The sequence below is a fragment of the Rhinatrema bivittatum genome, chromosome 12 (assembly GCF_901001135.1).
Source record: "Rhinatrema bivittatum chromosome 12, aRhiBiv1.1, whole genome shotgun sequence".
In the NCBI taxonomy this organism is placed as follows: Eukaryota; Metazoa; Chordata; class Amphibia; order Gymnophiona; family Rhinatrematidae; genus Rhinatrema; species Rhinatrema bivittatum.
In genome coordinates, this window is record NC_042626.1 from 48,503,888 (window position 1) to 48,525,076 (window position 21,189).

The 21,189-nt window shown below is 47.2% G+C and overlaps 1 protein-coding gene across 5 annotated transcripts in view; it reads left to right on the plus strand.

The window, feature by feature from the left end:
• The window catches only part of KANSL1 (KAT8 regulatory NSL complex subunit 1), a 128,845-nt gene that overhangs the window by 13,340 nt on the left and 94,316 nt on the right, over nucleotides 1-21,189 (plus strand). For all 5 annotated transcript variants that reach the window (XM_029572631.1, XM_029572630.1, XM_029572627.1 and 2 more), the window contains exon 2: nucleotides 11,481-12,876. In XM_029572631.1, the coding sequence (XP_029428491.1) occupies nucleotides 11,564-12,876 (1,313 nt within the window). In that variant the 5' untranslated portion in view covers nucleotides 11,481-11,563. The remainder of the gene's footprint in view (nucleotides 1-11,480; nucleotides 12,877-21,189) is intronic.

A 21,189-nucleotide genomic window follows, 5' to 3' on the forward strand; every position in this document is an offset into this window, starting at 1 on the left:
AGGCTCTGCCCAAATGAGGGAAACTGACACAAGAACTGCAAAATTGCAAGTAGAAGTATAGTAAGTCCTTGAACCACAAGCCAGATGCTTCTTTGCTAAAGATTTAAAAGCTACTAATAGACAAAAATAGAAACAGAAACTTGCAGGTGGAGTTCACTGCGCATTGGATGGTGGGGGAAGAGGAGCCAAAGGGTCATTTCCCCCAGTGGAGGAAGGTGACCAGAGTTGTCCTGCAAGGATCTGCTGGGGCCAGTGCTGATCAAACAATCTGGGAAAGGGAGTAAGCAGTGAGATAGTAAGGTTTTGCAGATATGGATAATCCAAACTAAAGGTTATTAGTGAAGAGCAGGAGTGAAAAAAGTTACTTTTTATTCTTAATCTTATATATATTTTTTTGCTTTTGCTCTCCTCTCGTCCCAGTCTTTCTCCCCACTTCCCTCTCTTTTGCAGACTGGCGGCTGCTTGCTTTCAGCCCGGCCCCTGTCAGCATTACTGATTCCTGGCCTAATACTGTCCCAGAGCTGCCATCACTCTTCACCACCCTGGCTACTGATGCCTTACCTGGCTCTGCCTTCTTGCGGAGGTTGCCTGTGTTTCTTCCTGCCCCATTGGCTGCCATTTTACTGGCTCAGGGCCACTGCTGCTCCGCTCCTCCCCATCCTTTCCCCTCCCCTCTGGCTCCTCCAGCAGGTGCCAGGCACTGAGTTCTAGGCATCTGGGTGACCTGGAATATATTTTATTTTCATTCCTGGTGAAGAGCTACAAAGGCATTTCCCAAAGTAGAGCAAGGGGGCAATAAAAAGGCAGATGGATATTTGTATAAACCAGTGGATGCCAGCCTTTTTTTGTTGTTGTTTTTGTTCCTTGGCACAGGGTTCACTTCATTGTGGCACACCACCAGCTTCTTCATCACTTTCTCTTCTCTTCCCTCTCCTTCCCACCTCCTGCCATCATCATCACCTTTCCTCTCTCTCCATCTCTCCCACCCCAACCCATGGCATCATAATCACCTCTTTCTTACTCCATCCCTCTCCCTACCCTTAAACCTCATCATCACCCCCCACCCTGTCTTGGAACAGAAATAGTTTGCAAGCAGCGTTAGTGCTGCTGCTTCCTCCTCTGCCAGTTTCCCCTCTGCAATTAGAACTGTACAGGGCAGCAGGTCTGGCAACAAAAACTACAGGGGCAAATGCAGTTTCTATTGCAGAGGAGGGAAAACAGGAGCAGCTGCAGATAAACGCTACCCTCTGATGCCCCCTGCTGGCAGGAGGACATCCTGCAGGCCAGGAAGAAAATAGCAAGTGAAGACTGCAGCTGCTGCACACTGGTTGGGAAGTATAAAGTAAGATACATGGGGAAACCAAGACTGACTTCAGACAGTAGTGGGTTCTCTTCCCGACCATTACCACTTGGGGTAGGGAGTGGGAGAGATCCTGGGGTTACTGTGGACCCCTATATCATAGGCCCAGTGCGCAGCCGTTAGTCAGGAGGGCAGAGTAAGAGGAATTGTTAAGAGGGGGTTTACAAACAAACTGGAAAATGTACTTCTGCCATTGTGTGGTGCTGGTCGCCCCCATCTCAGAAAGGACGGCGCACCACCCAGGAAAGGTACTGAGAGGCGTTTCAAACGTGATCAGAGCTCTTGGAGCCCCCTTCCGTATGAGGAGCGACTCCACATAACCAGACCTGGACGAGACCATAGAGGAGATGGGACTGAGGCGTGTAAAATCAGGGAAGGCGAGGAGAAAGTCTCATAGTACAGGAGCTAGGAGACAGGCACCCAGTGACACGACCGGGCATCAGGTATAAACCAAGCCCAAGGTCGGACATCTAACCAGAGGACGCTGCGGAGGCAAATAGCAAAACTGGCTCCAGAGAGGAATTGGAAAAATTTATGGCATGTAGGTCAGTCAGAGGCTATTTAATATAAAAGGGATGGCACCCCTGAACCATGACTGCTGGAAGGGGATGATAGGGGATGTCCTGTTTCTTATGTACTTCCAGGCCTTCCCACAAGGGTAGAGGAACAGAAAATTTGCGGAGTGCTCACATCATTGATATAACTCTGCAAGACATGGAGTTGTGGTGCTGCAGGACTTTGGACGAGTGGCTATGGTGGGGTAGGGGGACTTCCCATGGTTGTGTCTGGTGTGGCTGGATAGGGGAAGCTGACCACTGGATGCACCGATCCTACAGAGCTGAGGGTGTAGTAGTTTTTTTGCGTGCAGCCTTTTTATTCTGTTCCTGGGAATCCTGATAACATCCACGCTGTCCCAAGACCCTTTGCAAGTATCAGGGCTCTCTGGCTGCAATGGGAAATCTGCATCGGTAACTGTAAATGTTTTCAGAACAATTCTCCAAGAACCCAAGTATGTAGCTTGGGGAGTTAGCATATAAAAATCTGAGCATTTCTCACAACGCATGTACACTTACTTGCGGTGGAAAGGAGAATCCCATGGCTGGGTTTGGGTTGGTGGAGGTAACAGGTGCATTATTGTAATTATGTAGTTTCCCCCGTGGATATAGCAGGTGCTAGGTAAGGAGGTGCAGAGTACACCCCCCCCCCCCCCTTCATGCCTTGCATGTAGGCAGGTTTCTGAAATGTATCCCTTTTTAATGTTTAAGGGACATTTCTACCTGGCCAAGCCTAAGTAGATGGGATAGAGATGGGCAAAGCCAGGTAAAGGTGTTCTGTGACTTTGTAAAGAGCAAATAGTCCTTTTAAAAGATCTCTGTGATTTCAGGAGCCCTTTTGGGGGAGGGGGGGTTGTTCAGCCCCCCCCCCCCCCCTCTATCCCCATGTTGGAGTCTCTTTGATAGGCTCTCAGAAGGATGTGGGAGGGTGAATATGTTGGATGAGCCAGAGGGAGGCTGGAGTGCATAGGGTGAGGTATTTCTAGCGGTAATAATGCTTCTGAATAGGTTATTGGTGACAGGGTGGGGGCCAAATGTGCAGGATCTACCTTATGAGCCTTGGGAATGGAGAGCCTCGGCAGATATTTTGTTTTGTTAGAAGATTAACAAAGCTCTAGAATAGGCAGCTGGGAGTAACGTAACGATAGTATTTCTTCACAGAGAGCGGGCGTGTGCACGGAACGGTCTCCAAGGGCAGAGCAGTATTGGAATTCGAGAAAGCATAGGATCTGTCCAGCAGATTCTGGATCATAGGAATAGGAGGGGTGGAGGCCGGCATTTGGGTAGGGCGAGCCGAGTGGTGCTCTGGGCACCCCCAGCATCACCCATTCCGCCACAGCTGAAGAGAGTCCAGCTGTGACTGCAGGGCTTCCTTTCCAATCCCCCACACCACAAGAAGATTCCCTGGTGGTCTAGTGGCGGCCACTTCGCACCTGTCAACACCGTTTTCCAAAATGGCATCAGCTAGCTTGGAGTGAGGGGGCGCTTTGGGCTACCAGTGAGTTGTCTTTTAAGTAAGAGAGGGTCCAGGCAAGGGAAGCCACGAGACTACCAGGGAATGCTTTGTGTGTGTGTATTGGGAGGGGGCAGCCATCATCGGTGCGTGGGGGGGGGGGGGGTGTTTGCTTTTCACCCAGGGCGCCACTTGCCCTAGAGCTGGCCTTGGTGAGGAGAGTGAGCTGGAGAACAGGTGCGGGGGGTTTGCGGTGTTGCGGATAGGAAAGGGAGATGGTTAGGTTCAATTGGCCTGCAAATTGTAATCTAGTTTTGTGAAGCTGCTGCTTCTCCTAAGGGTGTATGTGTTGTTTCCCATTGCAGTACTCATCCAGGAAGCATTTAATTCCTGCTGCCTTTTGGGATAAATCCAGTCTTTGGTGCTCCTCCCTTTTCCCCTCCACAGGGCTTCCTGGTCAGAGCATTACATGGTTTGCTGGGAGTCTCTCTCTCTCTCTCTCTTGTTGTGTTTATGGTACAGAAAGGCATCGGTTGTGCTATTGGTGCACTTTAAATGTCTAAAGAGTTGTAATCTGACTCCAAACAGTCCCTAAAGAGGTGCTGGGCAGAGGACATAATAAGGTGTTCCTGCTGTCTTTGTTTTCCCCACTGTGCACGGTGGTGGGAATGCTTTTCAGTGGCCTTTTTATTCTCCTTTTGATGATAGAATTGGAAAAGATGTTATCCCCCTGCCCGTAATGTCACTAGTCGGGTTGTGATGATGACGTTTCATAAATACAACATTATTACATCACAGATGGGAGTGACGAGTCTCCCACAGGGAGAGAAATCCATGCCAAAGGCTTTTGCTAGTGGGGATGGTCCCCCTAATCTTATACCAAAGTTTGATACGTTTTTGGTTTTTGAACGAGAACTTCAGTGTCAGAACATTTTTAACGATTGGCATCCAGTCTCCAGGGGCATAAAAATCTTAAGCCACCTTACTGGTCACCTTATTTGCCAAAAAAAACTTTGTAATTTTGTAACACCTTGTCTCTAAATAATGCCAAATACAACTGAACAGTTCAAAGTGATATTCACAACATTAAAAAATAAAACAAAATCGCTTTGCTTGCAAAAAGAACCTGAGGCTCTTCTTTTAGATTCATAAACCACTTTTTATTTTTTTAAAAGACTCATCAGCCATTTTATTCTTCTGAAACAGATCCTGACATTGATGTTTCGTAAATACTGCTTCAGGATACCTGTTAACAGAGAGTGCCGTGAATGGAAGGGAAATTGCCATCTTTAAATACTCAGAAATAAAATGCCAACAGTCTCATGACCATCTGCCTCACCAATGTCCAACCAGTCTCACCATTGTCCAACCCCAAGAAAAACAGTCCAATTTCTTATTGAGCCCAAATGAAGACATTTTATTTAATTTATAAATCCAGCATTGTGTGTGACAAATCAGACGGGGATCTAAATCCCCCCCCCCCCCTTCATGGTGAGATAGATATGAAATGTCCAAGACAACCCATCTTAGCTCTGTGCAAGAGTGATTTTCAGTTGTGCGAGAATTGCATACTCCTTGCATCGTTCCTTCATAAACTTATGAAGAGAGTGCCCTAGCTATGGTAAACAGAGTTCATTCCCAGGGGGGAGGGGATTACCAGTGTTGTGCTGCAGGAATCCGTTTTTGGTCTGGTTCTGTTCAACAATTTTGCAAGCAATATGGAGGAATGGCTGTCTGGAAAGGTTTGCCTTTTGTGGATGATACTGAAATCTACATCAGGGTAGACACTTGGAAGCTATGAGGAGAGATCTAGTGAAGTTGAGGCATGGTTTAGAGCAGGGGTGGCCACCTCGGATCCGCAAGAGCCAAAAGCAGACCTGGTTTTCAGGATATCCACACTGAGAGTGCACATGCAAGATCTGCATGCACTGCCTCCACTGTATGTAAATCTATCTCATGCATATTGATTGTGAGTTTCCTGAAAACCTGGCCTGTTTGTGGCTGTTGAGGATTGGAGTTGGCCACCCTGAACTAGAGTTTGGCAGCCAAGATTTAATACTAAAATTTGCAGAACCTCAAGGGAACACTACAGTATAGGGGACAAAGTTCTGTGCACAAGGCAAGACTGGGATCTGGGGGTGATATCTGCTGATGCAAAAGCCAGAAGGATTCTTAGGGAGACAGCAAGAGGAATAGGCAGTAGGAAAAGTAATATTGCCTCTGCATAAGTCTTTGGTGAGACCTCGTTCAGAGTATCGTGTGCAGTTCTGGAATATAGAGTTATTCCAGAGGGCAGCTACTGCAGAGGTCCACGGTCTTTGTCATAAAGCATATTGGACAGATGATTTAAAGAGCTAAAGGTGTACCTCGAGGAAAGGGGAAATATGATAGACAGACACAAATACCTTTAAGGAGACATGCACAGGAAGCAGGCCTCTTTCAGTGGAAAGGAGGATATGGGATGAGGGTGTAAAGGGGTAGGACTAACAGAAGTAAATATTTCTTTAGAGAAAGGGTGGTGGATGCATGGAGCAGCCTCCCAATGGAGAATTCAAGAGCATGGGACAAGCGCAGATAAAAAAAAAAAAAAAGAGCTATAAAGCTGAGCGGGAGCTGTGGATGGCCCTATGGTCTGAGTTACGTTTCATCCTTTTAGTCCCATCCAACCACCCGGAGCTGCTTACGATAAATGGAATTATTTATTTATTTAAAAGATCTTGATTCTGTAGATATCCACAGTGCATAGCGGATTCCATACTAAGACAGACATAATATAATAACATAAAGACAAACGACAAAAACTTAAAAGGATAAAATGTCATCATCTATAAAACACAAATACCAAATGTGAAAGAATAAAACGAAGTACAATACTGATGAACTCCAATTTGGTATTAAGAGCTTTTGCCAAAAGCTTCCTTAAACAGGTGGGTCTTTAGTGCTTTCTGAAAAGACAAGCCTCAGCAAAGTGCACCTTTGGAAATGAGGGTATTTCGAGAAGGCCTTGATGGGCCAAACGAAGTATAAATTCTTAGAATGGCGTTAATTCATGGACTTGCAATACAGTTTAGCGAGTTGTGGACCATCATTAATAACTTATGTGATGTGCTATTTTATGGGAAGCCAATGTAAGGCTTGTAAAACGGGAGTTATATGTTCCTGAATCTTGATGCCAGATAGAAGCCTAGCAACAGAGTTTAGTATGTTGTATTTTGCAGTCTGCAGTTTCATAAATATAGATTACAAAATAAAACACATTAAAATTTGAATACATAATACGTTTTGGGGCAAAGCAATTCTTGTGTATAGGCTAGATAACATATCCTGGGGCTGGCCACTCATTCAGCTGAAGTGGCTTTTTTTTGTTTAGGATACGGCCACCTCCCATTTCCATGGTAAAGTTGTGTTCTCTTTTTGCTTTATTGGGGGTTATTCCTATGAAGCCCCTTTCACCGGCAGGTATCATTCCTGTGAACTCTGTAACTCTGTTTTCAGGGGGAGGGGTTTCCCCATCCTGAAATCTTTGCATTGAGTTGGCCATCGCCAAGATCCAAGAAAAGAGCCCGTGCATGAGCTGCCGCCTCACCTGCTGGCTATTGCCCTCCTCACCTGTCATCACCCTGCAGTGTGAGGATGTACAGGAGGCCTAGAGTGGATATTCTCTCATCCTTATTAGCTAGGAGTATGGCAGCAAAATTGGTGGATGTGTTCTCCAACAGTCGGACTATCCTCCATACTGGGTCAGACCAAGAGCCTATCAAGTACAATATCCTGTCTCCCAAGTGTCCGTCCAAGTCACAAGTACGTTGAGATCTCATTTGGAGGTTAAAATCTGTTTTTCCCTCTGCTCGAAAGCTGGTTAAGGAGTGATTTAAAGAAAGAGAGCCCTCCAGCCACGGTACGGGTCTGGATAGGAATACAGAAGTTTTGTTTCCCCAGGGGGACCAGGTTTGGCTTCTGCTGGCCTTTTCACAGGAGGTAATCTGCAAAGGAGAATCCCTGCTAACAAAGGCAGGCAGAGGGACTGAATGTGAGAAGCGGGGAGGCTGTAGAACTTCCCAGTCTGGGGTTAAAAAAAAAAAGATTGCAGATAATGGATCCTGGACATCATTTGAAAGGGATTAGTAATGTCTTAGGCTTCTCAGGAATTCCCCAGGAACAGGTGAAGGCTGCAGTGCCTTGGCAGATTCTGAATTACTTTATGAGAATACAAACATAGGCCTTTTGTCAGTATGGCACAAAGGTTTATAAGTAGTCTGGAGCCTTCAGACCTGTTCTGGATTTTATGGAACTGAATAGATCTCTGCAGGTTCGGCTTTTTGCTGTCCAAGGGACTTCTTGTGCTCTTTGCATCTGTATGATGCCAGATGTCATCGGAAGTATTTCAGGCTTGCTGTAGGAGCAAAAAAGGAAGTTTTATCCCCTATAGTCCCCAGAGCTCAGGATGTCTTTCCATTCCAGAGTGAAATATGTTTGAAGGGACAGATGTTTCTGCAGTGCTACAAAGCTCATAAAAAGGTGACTGCCTTATTGTAACGGCACAGAAGGAATATCAGTTGGGATGAGAAATCTCTGGACCCATCACAAGGAGGAGTGAGAGTCTGTACTGATCTGGGACTGGTATTACCCGCGGACAGCTTCTTCCAAGCTTGTAGAGTTGGTCTCTGTCTGTCAGTCTTGGCCTATGGAGCCTGAGATTTATGGTGTGTTCTAGAGATGGTTCTGTGTACCAGGTTTCATATGGGGTCCCTACAGTATTGGTGAACTCTGATCAGACCTCATGCTTTCAGCTGAGTCCAAAACAGGGAGATCATTTTTTTTAAGCTGGTGGATCACCGGATCAGATCTAAACAAGAGGAAATTGCTTGAGTAGGCTGCAGTGGGTACAGATCACCACATCCCAAAAAGAATATAGCTACACTAGCTGCCTTAACCACATCCTCTGGCAACGAATTCCAGAACTTAATTGTGCATTGAGTGAAAATTAATTTTCTCCTATTTGTTTTAAATGTGCTACTTGCTAATTGCATGGAGTATCCCCTAGTCCTTGTATTATCCAAAAGAGTAAATGTTTCCCATTTACCATTCAAGTCCTTTTATGATTTTGTAGACCTCTATCATATCCCCCCTCAGCTGTCTCTTCTCCAAGCAGAACAGACCTAACTTCTTTAGCCTATCCTCATAGGGGAGCTGTTCCATCCCCTTTATCATTTTGGTCACCTTTCTCTGTACTTTCTCCAGTGCAACTATATCTTTTTTTGAAATGAGGCAACCAGAATTGCTCACAGTATTCAAGATGCGGTTTAACCATTGAGTGATACAGAGGCATTATGACATCCTTCATTTTATTTACCATTCCCTTCCTAATAACTAATAAGATTGTTTGCTTTTTTGACCGCCACAACACACTGAGCCGAAGGTTTCAATGTATTATCAACTATGACATCCAGATCTTTTTCAGAGCAGCTTTTAAATTGGAACAAAGGGGAAAGCTGACAGTCTTTCAGCAGCACATGGTTCAGAGGGAAGTATCTTCAAAGAATACTAATGAAGCATTAGAGTTAGGGCATCTCAACAGAGAGGTTGTAATAATAAGAAAAGAAGTCCAAGTGCCTATAATTAAAAACTCACCTGAGCTAAAAGATTCCAATTTATCCCTGTCAACTGAAAAGCAGAATGTAAATACAAACAAAAAACACACTTTGAAATGTTTGTATGCTAATGCCAGAAGTCTAAGAAGTAAGATGGGAGAATTAGAATGTATAGCAGTGAATGATGACATAGACTTAAACTGGCATCTCAGAGACATAGTGAAAGGAGGATAACCAATGGCACAGTACTTTACCAGGGTACAAATGATATCACAGTGACATAGAGGAGCAACTGGGAGGTGGGTGGTGCATTATGTCTGCGATGGCATAGAGTCCAACAGGATAAAGATCCTGCATGCCCTTAAATACACAATCAAATCTTTATGGGTAGAAATCCCTTGTGTGTTGGGGAAGAGTATAACAAAAGGAGTATACTACCATTCACTTGGCCAAAATGATGACAGATATTGAAACGCTAAGAGAAATTAGGGAAGCTAACCAAAGTGGTAGTGCAGTAATGGAGATTTCAATTACCCCGATATTGACTGGGTAAGTGAAACAGGGCATGCTAGAGAGTGCACTGCCTCTATAACATGCAAATTTTCTCTCATGCATATTCATTGTGGATATCCTGAAAACCCGACCTGGCTGGAGGGCCCCCAGGACAGGGTTGGGGACCACTGCTCTAGAATTGAGGGGTCATGGGCTGAGGTAAAAAGGAGTAGATAGGTGCAACCTAGGGAAATACTTCTGCATGGAAAGGCTAAATGCATGGAACAGCTTTCCTGTGGAAGATGGTAGAAGCAAGGACAGTATCAGAATCCAAGAAGGAGAGGAGGGGATTAGAGATGAGTAGGAAATGTGGATGGGCCATGTTTTCTTTCTCTGCCATTTATGTTCTGAATTTCTGTAAATTATTTCAGGGGCCTGTGTTTATTCTTAAGTTTAAAGCCCAGGAGTCCTGAAGAAATGAATCTTTTCTCTTGGGATCTTGCTAGAAAGATCTTCAAGAAATCTTGAACAATTGTATTTATCTTATGTGGTACTGGTAAGAAGAGTCTGACCTCTGGTAGACTTGGCATCACAGAGTCATGCAAGAACCCTCTAGATCTCCCGTGAGTTCCTCCAAGCACACGTGGCTTAGAGCAATCTCTGCTTCTTCCTCCATAAACATGAGACCTAAAGCAGCAGTCTGGGCCCCCTTTCCTATCACCACGATACCCTGCGGATTGAACAAACGGGCAGCAACTGACATAATATTTGGGAGATGCCTTCCCCAGGCAGCTATGCATCCCATCCTATGGGGTTGCTGTATCCTGCAGGTCCTCTTAAGTCCTACAGCGGTCAGGAGTGACCTTGGTTTCACTGTTTCTAGCACATTGCTTGCTTAGGACCTGCTGGCCTGTATGATATAGGGCATCTCAAACCTGGTGATCCCAGAGCTAGTCAGGGTTTCAAGATAATCACAGTGAATGTGCATAAGATAAATTTGCATATACTAGTTCTCCAATGTAGGCACATTTACCTCATGCATATTCATTGTGGGTATCTGAAAAATGCATTGTGGAGTCACGAGCGCAGTTTTGAGAAGCTCTGGATGTTGGTGTACTCTTCAGATTGTGGCTTGCTGAGGAACTGAGCAGACTGGGCAGGAAGGTCTTGCAGGAAGAAGGGAATGAGGAGGAGAAGGAGATGGGACAGGAAGTACTTCTGGTTTGGGCAGGTCGGATGGGCCCTGTTTTCATTCCTGTGGTTTTATGAACCTGCCGGTCTTGTTACAGCCCTTGAGATTTTGCACCTGCTGGTGCTGACTGCCATAAGAGTTTATAGAGAGGGAACATACTGAGGAGAAGTTCCATCTTTATCCTTGCTCTCACTTACCTTTTGTGATCGCAGGTACCACATTTAGCTTCCCAGGGCTTAGACGTCTCTTGTAAGCTTTTTTTTGTAGAGACCCTGTAACCGTGTGAGTAGCTGCATGGCGCTGCATTTGGAGTACACGTTCAATGCAAACACTTGCATTTTGATCTGGTTTCTCATTACAAATGGGCTGAATTTTGTAGTATTGAAAAATTTAATTGTTTTTTGTTTTTTTTTTAATGTAGTTGTGACTCTCCTCAGCCATCATCTCTTAGCTTTGTACCCTGGGTGGTTTCGCCCCCATATATAACTTCCCTTTTTGCTTTTGGTGGCACCGGTTGGGGTAGCCCTCCCTGACACTAAACATTACTTGGCACCTCCAGCATAACCAAGACCAGTTCTGGACTTCCATTTCCAGTCTCCTGCTTCCACTTTCTCTAAGAAAAGTGGACGATGGGGGTTAAACCAGGACTGGTGCAACCTGTTAAGTCTCAGAGCTTGTTGGCAGCCCCACATGCAGTGTGCATCTAAAATCATAGCTTTTCTGAAATGTGAGGGTATCTGTCTTTGTTTTAGGGCTAGGGTTTTTCTGCTTTTTTTTCTAAGTGTTTTCCTTGGAGTAACTTTTTTTTTTTTCTTCTTCTTTCCTTTTTCATTTGCAGGTGTTTCAGTGCCTGGGCAGGGAGAGGCGGCTGAGCTGGCCTCTGCACCAGGGCGAGCTGGACTTCCCGCCTCTCTGTGCTGAATGGCTGCGATGGCACCCGCACTCACTGACGCAGCCGCCGAAGCGCACCATATTCGCTTCAAACTGGCTCCCCCGTCGTCTACCCTGTCCCCGGGCGGCACGGAGAGCAACGGCAGCACAAGCAACCTCCTTGTCGCAACCAACGGAACCAAGCGGAAGGCCGCCATCACCGCCGGCGAACCCAGCCTAGACTTCCGAAACAACCCCAAGAAGGAAGAGCTAGGCAAGCTGCAGCCACTGGTGGCCTCTTACCTCTGCTCAGATGTGACTTCAGTCTCTTCTAAGGAATCTCTAAAGCTGCAGGGGGTCTTCAGCAAGCAGACGGTGCTGAAGTCTCACTCGCTTCTATCGCAGTCCTTTTTGAAGAGCAACGACCTCCGGGCCGAGCTACTGGGGAGGCAGCCGGTCCTGGAGCTGTCCTTGGAGACTCTGAAAACCATGAGTGCCAGCAGCCAGGCGACACTGCCACAGGCGCCTGTCAATGGCCTGGCCAAGAAACTGTCAAAGGCCACTAGCGCCGATCACGAGAACATCAGCCCCCTCAATGGAGGCAGATGTGCACCTCCCCCCTCCTCCCATGGCACAGATGAAAGCGCTTTGGGGGTGGGAGACTCCAAAATGGGCTTGATCAATTGCACTCGTCCACATCAAAGCCTGGAGGGGGTATCTAGCAGTAATGGCCCTGCCAGCGAGCCTCGTGCTAGCCCCGCCGAGAGGACAGCTCAGGGAACTGGAGGCGGCGACAGGTTTCCGTCTGCTTCCGGCACGGACGCTGGCTGCTCGAATTTCAGGCCCAAGGCCACAGCAGAAGAGCAGCAGCCGCAGAAGGCGGCTCTGCCTGGGAGTCTTTTTGGCCTGGACGCCGAGGCACGCATGCGGGCTCTGCTAAGGCGCCAGAGTGACATGGAGGGCCGAGCCCGCAGGCTGCAGAAACGCTTGCAGGTGGTTCAGGCCAAGCAGGTGGAGAGACACATTCAGCAGCAGCTAGGGGGCTTCCTGGAGAAGGCCCTGAGCTCTTTGCCCAGCCTGGACCCAGTGCGGCAGCGCAGCCAGCTTATGCTGACCCGCAAGGCTGAGGCAGCCCTAAGGAAGGTGGCGAACGAGGCGGGCACCTCCGAAGGGCTCAGTAGCTTCCTGAGGAGCGACTCTGTGACAGCCGAGTTGGAGAGATTCACAGCCAGCAGCACAGTCAACCTGCGGACAGTAGAGAGAGCTTTTGACTCGGACGCAACGGACAGCAGCTCGGGAGGGGAGTCAGATGTCGAGGAGGAGGAGTTGGCCAGAGTGGACATTGAGCAGCGACACGTACCCCTGTGAGTACCCCTGTTTTATTTGTATCTAGTTTGGATTTTAATGATCATTGCCAACTTCATGTTGTAGTGCACCTTCCCCCTCTTGTGGTTTGAAGGTGTCTTTGAGATTGTCCTTGGTTTCCGTTTTTTGTTTACTTCACTGTTGCGTTGCCCATCCTGCATGTTGTCACTGCTAAGTAAGCGGGGCACAGTTGGTGTCTAAGCAAAGTCCTAGGGTTGCACAGTAATTTTTCTCCTGAAGGCGTGGGGGGATATTGACTTGCCCCAGAGAGAACCGCAGAGAGGGTAGTCTTGAAGTACTGATCCATTCTCTTGAGTCTTGGTGCCAGACTGTGAATTCTAGACAAGTCCATTTTCACCTTGGTCCTGGCAGGGGGGGGGGGGGGGGTAGTAGGATGTGCAGGACTGGAGGCTGTGAGGTGGGAAGGTGGCCAAGCCACACTGAGAACCCAGGAAAAAAGAGGTAAAACATGACCGGCGTGACCACCAGTGCTCATTCAACGTCTTTTCGCCCGTGCTTGCTGGCTCTGTTTGAAGGTGTGAGTTATGGGGCTCCCAGCTCCTTATGCCCCCCTCTTTATAGTACTCTGAAATATATTGTCTGGTGGGGTGAGCTGGTGTCTGGGCTGGGCTCTTTGGCTCCCTAGACTTCATTTCAAACTAAAAAAATTGATTTTTTTTTTCGTCTGTATGGTTTGCTCTTGCACTTGCCACTTTGGGTAGTCCCTGCGTTGTCGTTTCTGCCAGATGTGAGACACTTGTCACTGGTGTATGTTGCCATATATGATGACTTTATAACCCTGGAGCGGCATAGTAAGGGGTGACTGTATAATAAACTGTTTTTTATAAGAAGGTGTCGCTCTATACGGTGACCTTTTATAACTGGGTGAGGGAGAGAAGGTTGTTATGAGGTGTCACAGAATATAGTGACCTCTGTCTCCCCAACTGAATGGGTGATAAGATCACTATTCACAGCGATGCTTCTTTGTAACACTCCCTGGATTATTTAACAAGGCGTTGATGTGTATGGTGACTTTATAATTTGGGAGAGGGATATAATGAGGTGTCGCTATAACATGGGGAAGAGAGGGTGTTGTATCAAATAGCCACTGCATATGATGACCTTATACTCTATGGGTGGGTGGTATGATGAGGTATTGCTGCATATGATGACTTTATAACCTATGGGGGTGGAGTGGTATATAATTAGGTATCACATTATGGTGATCCATTGTAAACCTGGAGCACTGTCGGAGGTGAGGGAGGAAGAGGGTTGTTCTGTAAATTCGGGGCAGCATAGTCTCCATTACACATGCTAACTTGCTAATTCTAGTTAGAAAATTCTATGACATAAATCATCTCTGCTTCACTACCCCCTCCTCCCTTCTTAGTTATCTCATCTTCTCCAAGGACAGGCAGGATGGTAGTCCTCACACATGGGTGCCATCATCAGATGGAGCCCGATGCGGAAAACCTGTGTCAAAGTTTGAGAAAAATAGGCACCCTGAGCATTCCCAGCATGCCCTATAACACATGTCCACGAGGGGTCCCTCTTCAGTCTCTTTTTTTTTTTTTTTTTTCGCTGAGCTGTCAGCATCGCAGTTGGATTGAATTCTAAAACTTTGGCTTTTTGCCTTGTGGAAAACTTTTTTTTGCAGTTTTTTTTTTTTACTGTCTGTCTTTGAAAGTCTGTCACTGGGTCTCTCTCAGTACCTCCTCTTAGTGTCCCCAGTCAGTTTTCTGCATTCAGGTAAGTTTCCTTTCGCGGTCGGTTCCCCCCATGGTGGCGGTGCATGTTCTCCATAGCCCACTGCCGCCATTCCGTATTTTTCCCGGTTTTTGTTTTGCATCATGACCATGTCTGGCTTCTGCTGCTGTACCTAAGGACCATGTCTGATCACCGATCCTCATGAAGTTTACATCCTCTGCCTGGGAGCATCATATGACGTCCAGGGTTGCTGCTTGTGCGTATAGATGACCCTGAAGGGGATGTTGGCTTCGACTTGACAAGATGGGCAACCTCTTCAGGTTGAAGAAGTCTGAGCCATCTGCATCGGAGGATCTCTGAGCCGCACTGATGGACACCATGCCATTGATATTGGCAGGACAGTCTGTTCAGTCGAGGTCGCTGGTGGATATGGGCGCCGAAGACCAACCATTGTCTATCTCTTCTGGGCTGAGGATGCCTGTTTCATTGTCCTTGAAGACCAAGAAGCATCGGTGCCGGGCACCATTGATGTACGGTGCCGGGCATGGGGGTGCACCAGCTTTTACCGTGATGCCTCAGAAGTGACCCCATTATGAGGAGTTCCAAACCTCCATTGATGCCCAGGGTCCGTGACTGTCTCCACCGGTCCTGGTGCCAGCTGCCGATCCCCCTGACAGGTCCAAGGAAGTATCTGGCTACCCCTCCTTTCTCCCAGTCGGTGTTGACATTGGTAACGTTTGAGGAGGACCTGGAGCGTCGAGTCTAGCTGATAGTGGAGCAGGCGCTTATAGGGCTTTGGACCCGCAGCATCGATGGCACTGGAGCTGATGCCATCCATGCTTGTACTGTTTCTGCTGCCTTATCGACCCAGCTGGCATCTGTTCCTGGGACGGCACCGGTATGGTGGTTGTCACTAGTTCCTCCAAGGAGGATGCTCTGCCGAGGCCAGCAGGGACACCAAGGCCGTTAATCCTCTGTCCAGTTCCATTGGTGCCTGCACCTCTGGACGTCTGCTGAACACCTAGGCTCCTATCCCCTATGGTATACAGTGAGAATGATGGTCCCTATGACCCCTAGAGCGATGATCAGATGGAATCCTCCTCCAAAGATTCAGATGGTCTCCCGACACAAAATGCTTGAGGTTCTTCAGTTTGTGGATCCTCCTAAGGAGATCGTGGCAGTCCTGTACAAGAGATCCTTACAGAGTTGCTTTGAGGATGTGGGAACACCCCCTCGTAGTGCCTCCTGTGAATAGGAAGGTGCACAGCCGGCTGCTGGATTTGATAAGCATCATCTATCCCACTAATCTGTGGTGGTTGAATCCACCCTCGAGGGTTCACGTACTTTCGGACCCACTCTGCCCGCATCACTCTCTATCAGCTCTACATGAGCCAATACTCACGGGACATCTGGAAGCAGATTCAGGAAGTGGCTGAGCAGCTGCCTCAACAGCTGGTGCTCAAGGGTTTGGTGTATGGAAAATGCGAGGTCCGTGCGTGTTTAGAAATGGCATCGAGGGTCTCTGCAACGGGAGTCAGTGCCCAAAAACTGGCATGGCTCCCGGTCTCTGATCTCAAACCAGAGGTACAGGAACGACCTGCTGACGTGCTGTGCACTGGAGAGAATCTCTTAGGTGATAGAGTAAAACATGCTGTGGCCCAACTCTGGGACCATAATGAAACTCTGACAAATCTCCACCAGCACTCCAGACCCATCCTCCTCATCCAGGAGGCCATCAATACATACCATCAGAGCTCCCGCACCTGTTCCAAGCAGCAGAGAGCTCCCAAGCCTAAGCCAGCTCCGCAGACAACTCCGGGGATGGGGTTTTGACTGGGCCGTATGGAGCATAAGCTTGTTGCCCGTACCTGGGATGATGGACCTTCTGATTGGGGGCAGGCTGCGGTTCTTTACGAACGGTGGCCTAATGTAACTTCTGACCAGTCTGTTTTATCCATCATCTGCCAGGGGTATCAAACCTATTTAGTGTCCCGTTTTGGGGGTTGGTAACACATTGGGAGGTGCTACAAATGGAGCTCTCCTCCCTCTTAATGGCCAGGGTGGTCGAGCTCATACCATCAGGGCAAAGAAGGTGGGAATTCTACTCCAGGTACTTCCTAATTCCAAAGATAACAGGAGGACTCATCCCATCCTAGACCTGAGGGCCCTGAACAAGCTTCTTAGAAAAGAAAAGTTCAGGGTGGTTTCCCTGGGTACCTTGATCCCCTTTTTGCAAAAAGGGGACTGGCTATGCTCCCTCAACCTAAAGGACGCATTCACCCTTATTGAGATCTTTCCTGGTCACAGGAAACACCACTTCCAGTACAGGGTGGTGGTGTTTGGGCTCGTGCCTGGCCATGGTGGTAACGCACCTCTGCAGACTGGGAGTGCATGTTTTCCCGTATCTGGACGATTGGCTGGACACATCTCAGGCAGGGGCTATCCAGTCCATGCGCTTGAACATTAGGGTGTTGGAGTCACTAGGATTCGTTCACAACTACCCAAAGTCCCATCTCAGTCCGTCACCTCAGTTGGACTTCATCGGAGCCCTGCTAGAAAGGGCCTTTCTGCTGGGCCAGAGAGCTGTCAGCCTGGCAGCCATTGCACAGAGGTACAACAGACCCAGCAGGTTTCAGCTTGGCACATGTTGAGGCTGTTGGGTCACATGGCCATGACCGTCCATGGCACTCCCTTGGCACACTTACACATGTGCAGAGCCCAATGGATCCTGAGGTTGCAGTGGCGTCAGGCCATTCAGAGCCTCCAGGATTGCATCTGAATCGCCTAGTCTCTCTGGGACTCTGTCCTGATTGCGGGAACTCTCCAATCTGGAAAGGGGGATTTCCTTTCGGAGTGTCCCTACTCAAATTGTGCTACCCACAGATCCATCTACCCTGGGTGGGGAGATCATGTAGATGGGATCGGCACCCAGGGGCTGTGTTCCGCTCAGAAACGTTCTTGTCAAATCAACTTCCTGGAGCTTCAGGCGATCAGGTACACGCTATGGGCTTTGAGATTGGCTGTCCAACAAAATTGTCCTGATCCAGACCGACAACCTAGTAGCCATGTGGTATGTCAACAAGCAGAGAGGCACGGGATCGTACCTCCTGTGTCAGGAAGCAGTCCAGATCTGGTCCTGGTCACATGGGATGGTGATCAGGGCTATGTACCTGGCCGGAATGGAGAATGTGATGGCGGACAGGCTGAGCCAAGCCTTCAGATCCCACTAGTAGTCCCTGGACCAGGGGGTAGAAAATCGGATTTTCCACCTCTAAGGGAGCCCTGACATAGATCTGTTTGTGTCCCCCCCTGAAACCAGAAAGTGCCTCTGTTCTGCTCTCTGTCCAGGTCAGACAGCAAACTAGCCTCGGATGCCGTTGCCCATCATTGGGGCACGGGTCTTCTGTATGCGTATCCTCCATTTGGGTACTTGTGACTTGGATTAGCCACTGTTGGAAACAGGATGCTGGGCTTGATGGACCCTTGGTCTGACCCAGTATGGCATGTCTTATATTCTTATGGTTCCCTTAGTGGCGGAGGCTCTCTTGAAGATTCGTGAGGACAGAGGGATTGTGATACTCATTGCCCCTCACTGGCTGAGATAGGTGTGGTTTTCACTCCTGCGGGAGAAATCTATCCAGAAACCAATCAGTCTGGGGATTTCTCTAGATCTCATCATGCAAGACCAGGGCAGGCTGTAGCATCCCAACCTCCAGGCCCTGACGCTCATAGGCTAGATGTTGAGAAATTAATCCTGCAACCGCTTGATCTTTCTGAGGATGTCTTAGGTCCTGGTGGCTTCCAGAAATCCTTCCACTAGAAAGTCCTACAGACTGAAGTGGAGGATGTTTTCCGTATGGTGTGAGCAGCACCGTTCTCCTGCCCCACAAAAACTGCTAGACTACCTTCTACACCTTTCAGAGGTTGACTTAAAAACTATCTCCATCAGAATTCATCTTAGTGCGATTGGTGCATACCACCACGGTGTAGATGTAAGCCCATCTCTGTACAGCCTATAGTTATACATTTCATGCAGGATCTGCTTCAACTGAAGCCTCCCATAAGGACTTCTCCTCCAAGAACTTATCCAATCCTTTTTTTAAACACAGCTATACTAACTGAACTAACCACGTCCTCTGGCAACAAATTCCAGAGTTTAATTGTGCGTTGAGTGAAAAAGAACTTTCTCTGATTAGTTTTAAATGTGCTACATGCTAACTTCATGGAGTGCCCCCTAGTCTTTCTGTTATCCGAAAGACTAAATAACCAATTCACATCTACCCGTTCTAGACCTCTCATGATTTTAAACACCTCTATCATATCCCCCCTCAGCCGTCTCTTCTCCAAGCTGAAAAGTCCTAACCTCTTTAGTCTTTCCTCATAGGGGAGCTGTTCCATTCCCCTTATTTTGGTCGCCCTTCTCTGTACCTTCTCCATCGCAATTATATCTTTTTTGAGATGCGGCAACCAGAATTGTACACAGTATTCAAGGTGCGGTCTCACCATGGAGCAATACATAGGCTTTGACATTTTCCGTTTTATTCACCATTCCCTTTCTAATAATTCCCAACATTCTGTTTGCTTTTTTTGACTGCCGCAGCACACTGAACCGACGATTTCAACGTGTTATCCATTATGACGCCTAGATCTCTTTCTTGGGTGGTAGCACCTAATATGGAACCTAACATTGTGTAACTATAGCAAGGGTTATTTTTCCCTATATGCATCACCTTGCACTTGTCCACATTAAATTTCATCTGCCATTTGGATGCCCAATTTTCCAGCCTCACAAGGTCTTCCTGCAATTTATCACAATCTGCCTGTGATTTAACTACTCTGAACAATTTTGTGTCATCTGCAAATTGAATTATCTCACTCGCCGTATTTCTTTCCAGATCATTTATAAATATATTGAAAAGTAAGGGTCCCAATACAGATCCCTGAGGCACTCCACTGTCCACTCCCTTCCACTGAGAAAATTGCCCATTTAATCCTACTCTCTGTTTCCTGTCTTTTAGCCAGTTTGTAATCCACGAAAGGACATCGCCACCTATCCCATGACTTTTTACTTTTCCTAGAAGCCTCTCATGAGGAACTTTGTCAAACGCCTTCTGAAAATCCAAGTATACTACATCTACCGGTTCACCTTTATCCACATGTTTATTAACTCCTTCAAAAAAGTGAAGCAGATTTGTGAGGCAAGACTTGCCCTGGGTAAAGCCATGCTGACTTTGTTCCATTAAACCATGTCTTTCTATATGTTCTGTGAGGACTACCATCCTTCTTGTCCTTGGAGGAAAGCAGTTGCTTACCTGTAACAGATGTTCTCCAAGGACAGCAGGATGTTAATCCTCACAAAACTTGCCTGCCACCCTGCAGAATTGGGTTTCTCCTATTTTTTTTTGTTTTCAGTCTCGTAATAGAATTACAATAAAAATAAGAGGGACCCTGTGGACGCGTGGTATAGGGCATGCTCAGTGTGCCCTAGTCAAACTTTCTAGAAATTTTGACACAGGTTTTCCGCATCGGGCTCAATCTGATGATGTCACCCATGTGTGAGGGCTGCCATCCTACCGTCCTTGGGGAACATCTGTTACAGGTAAGCAACTCTGATTTTGCTGGGGTCCTTCCAAGCACAGTTGTGGCTACTAAAACTAGAAATGGAAAATGTATAGGAGTATGGTGGGTCCTCTTGTTGGATTTTATGGTTTACCAAGTTTTGTGCTTCTGTTCTGTTTTTCGAGCCTTTGAGGCCCCCTCCCACCAGAAGGTGCCGTAGCGCTGCCATTTGCTAAGGAGAGCAGTGCAGCTGGCGGGTCCCCAGCAAAAGCAGCGCGGCCTGTCAATTGACAGCATAGTCGGTGTGGCCTTAGTAAGTGGAAAAGTAGCGTGCCCCGCTGGCAACGCTATTGGTTCTGGCGGGGGTGCACTGCTTTTCTACTTAGGCCTTGTTTACAACGCCATCAATTTCGGTGGGGCTGGGCTGCTTCAGAGGAGTGCACCCTGCCAGAAATATTTCAGTGCTAGAGCTGGCTTGGGCCCCGTGGCCGGAAGACATTCCCTTGGCCACAGGAGCTGAAGGAGGCTGCTGCTGCCCGCTACATCAAGGAGGATGTGAGTGAGAAGAGTGTGTGTGGCGGAAAGTGAGAGACGGCATGTGAGTGACAGCTACCCCAGTTACTCTCTGCCTGCTAATCCATGACAATTTCAGGGCATCTGGAAATCAAAAGTTCCAGGCTATGGATAACGAGGAATGTTTTAAATCCTTATTTTAATTGTTTGGAGTTAGTTGATGTCTGTTTTGAAATATTTTATTGATGTTTGGAAGATTTTTATGAGTTTTTTTTAATTACTGAATATTATTTATTTAAATGTTTTATATACCATCATTCCATGTGAGAATCACTAGTTCATAACTGTTTACAGATAAAACATTCATAAATAAAATGAATGCTGCAAGGTTGATACATTCATATAAATGGAAGTAATACAATGGTAGATGTCTAATGTAGAAACAGCTGGATTAAAGGGTTATTATTCTATTAACTGTTTTGAATTCTTTTTAATGGTATGGTTTTACTAATTTTGTTTTATGAGGAGTGGTA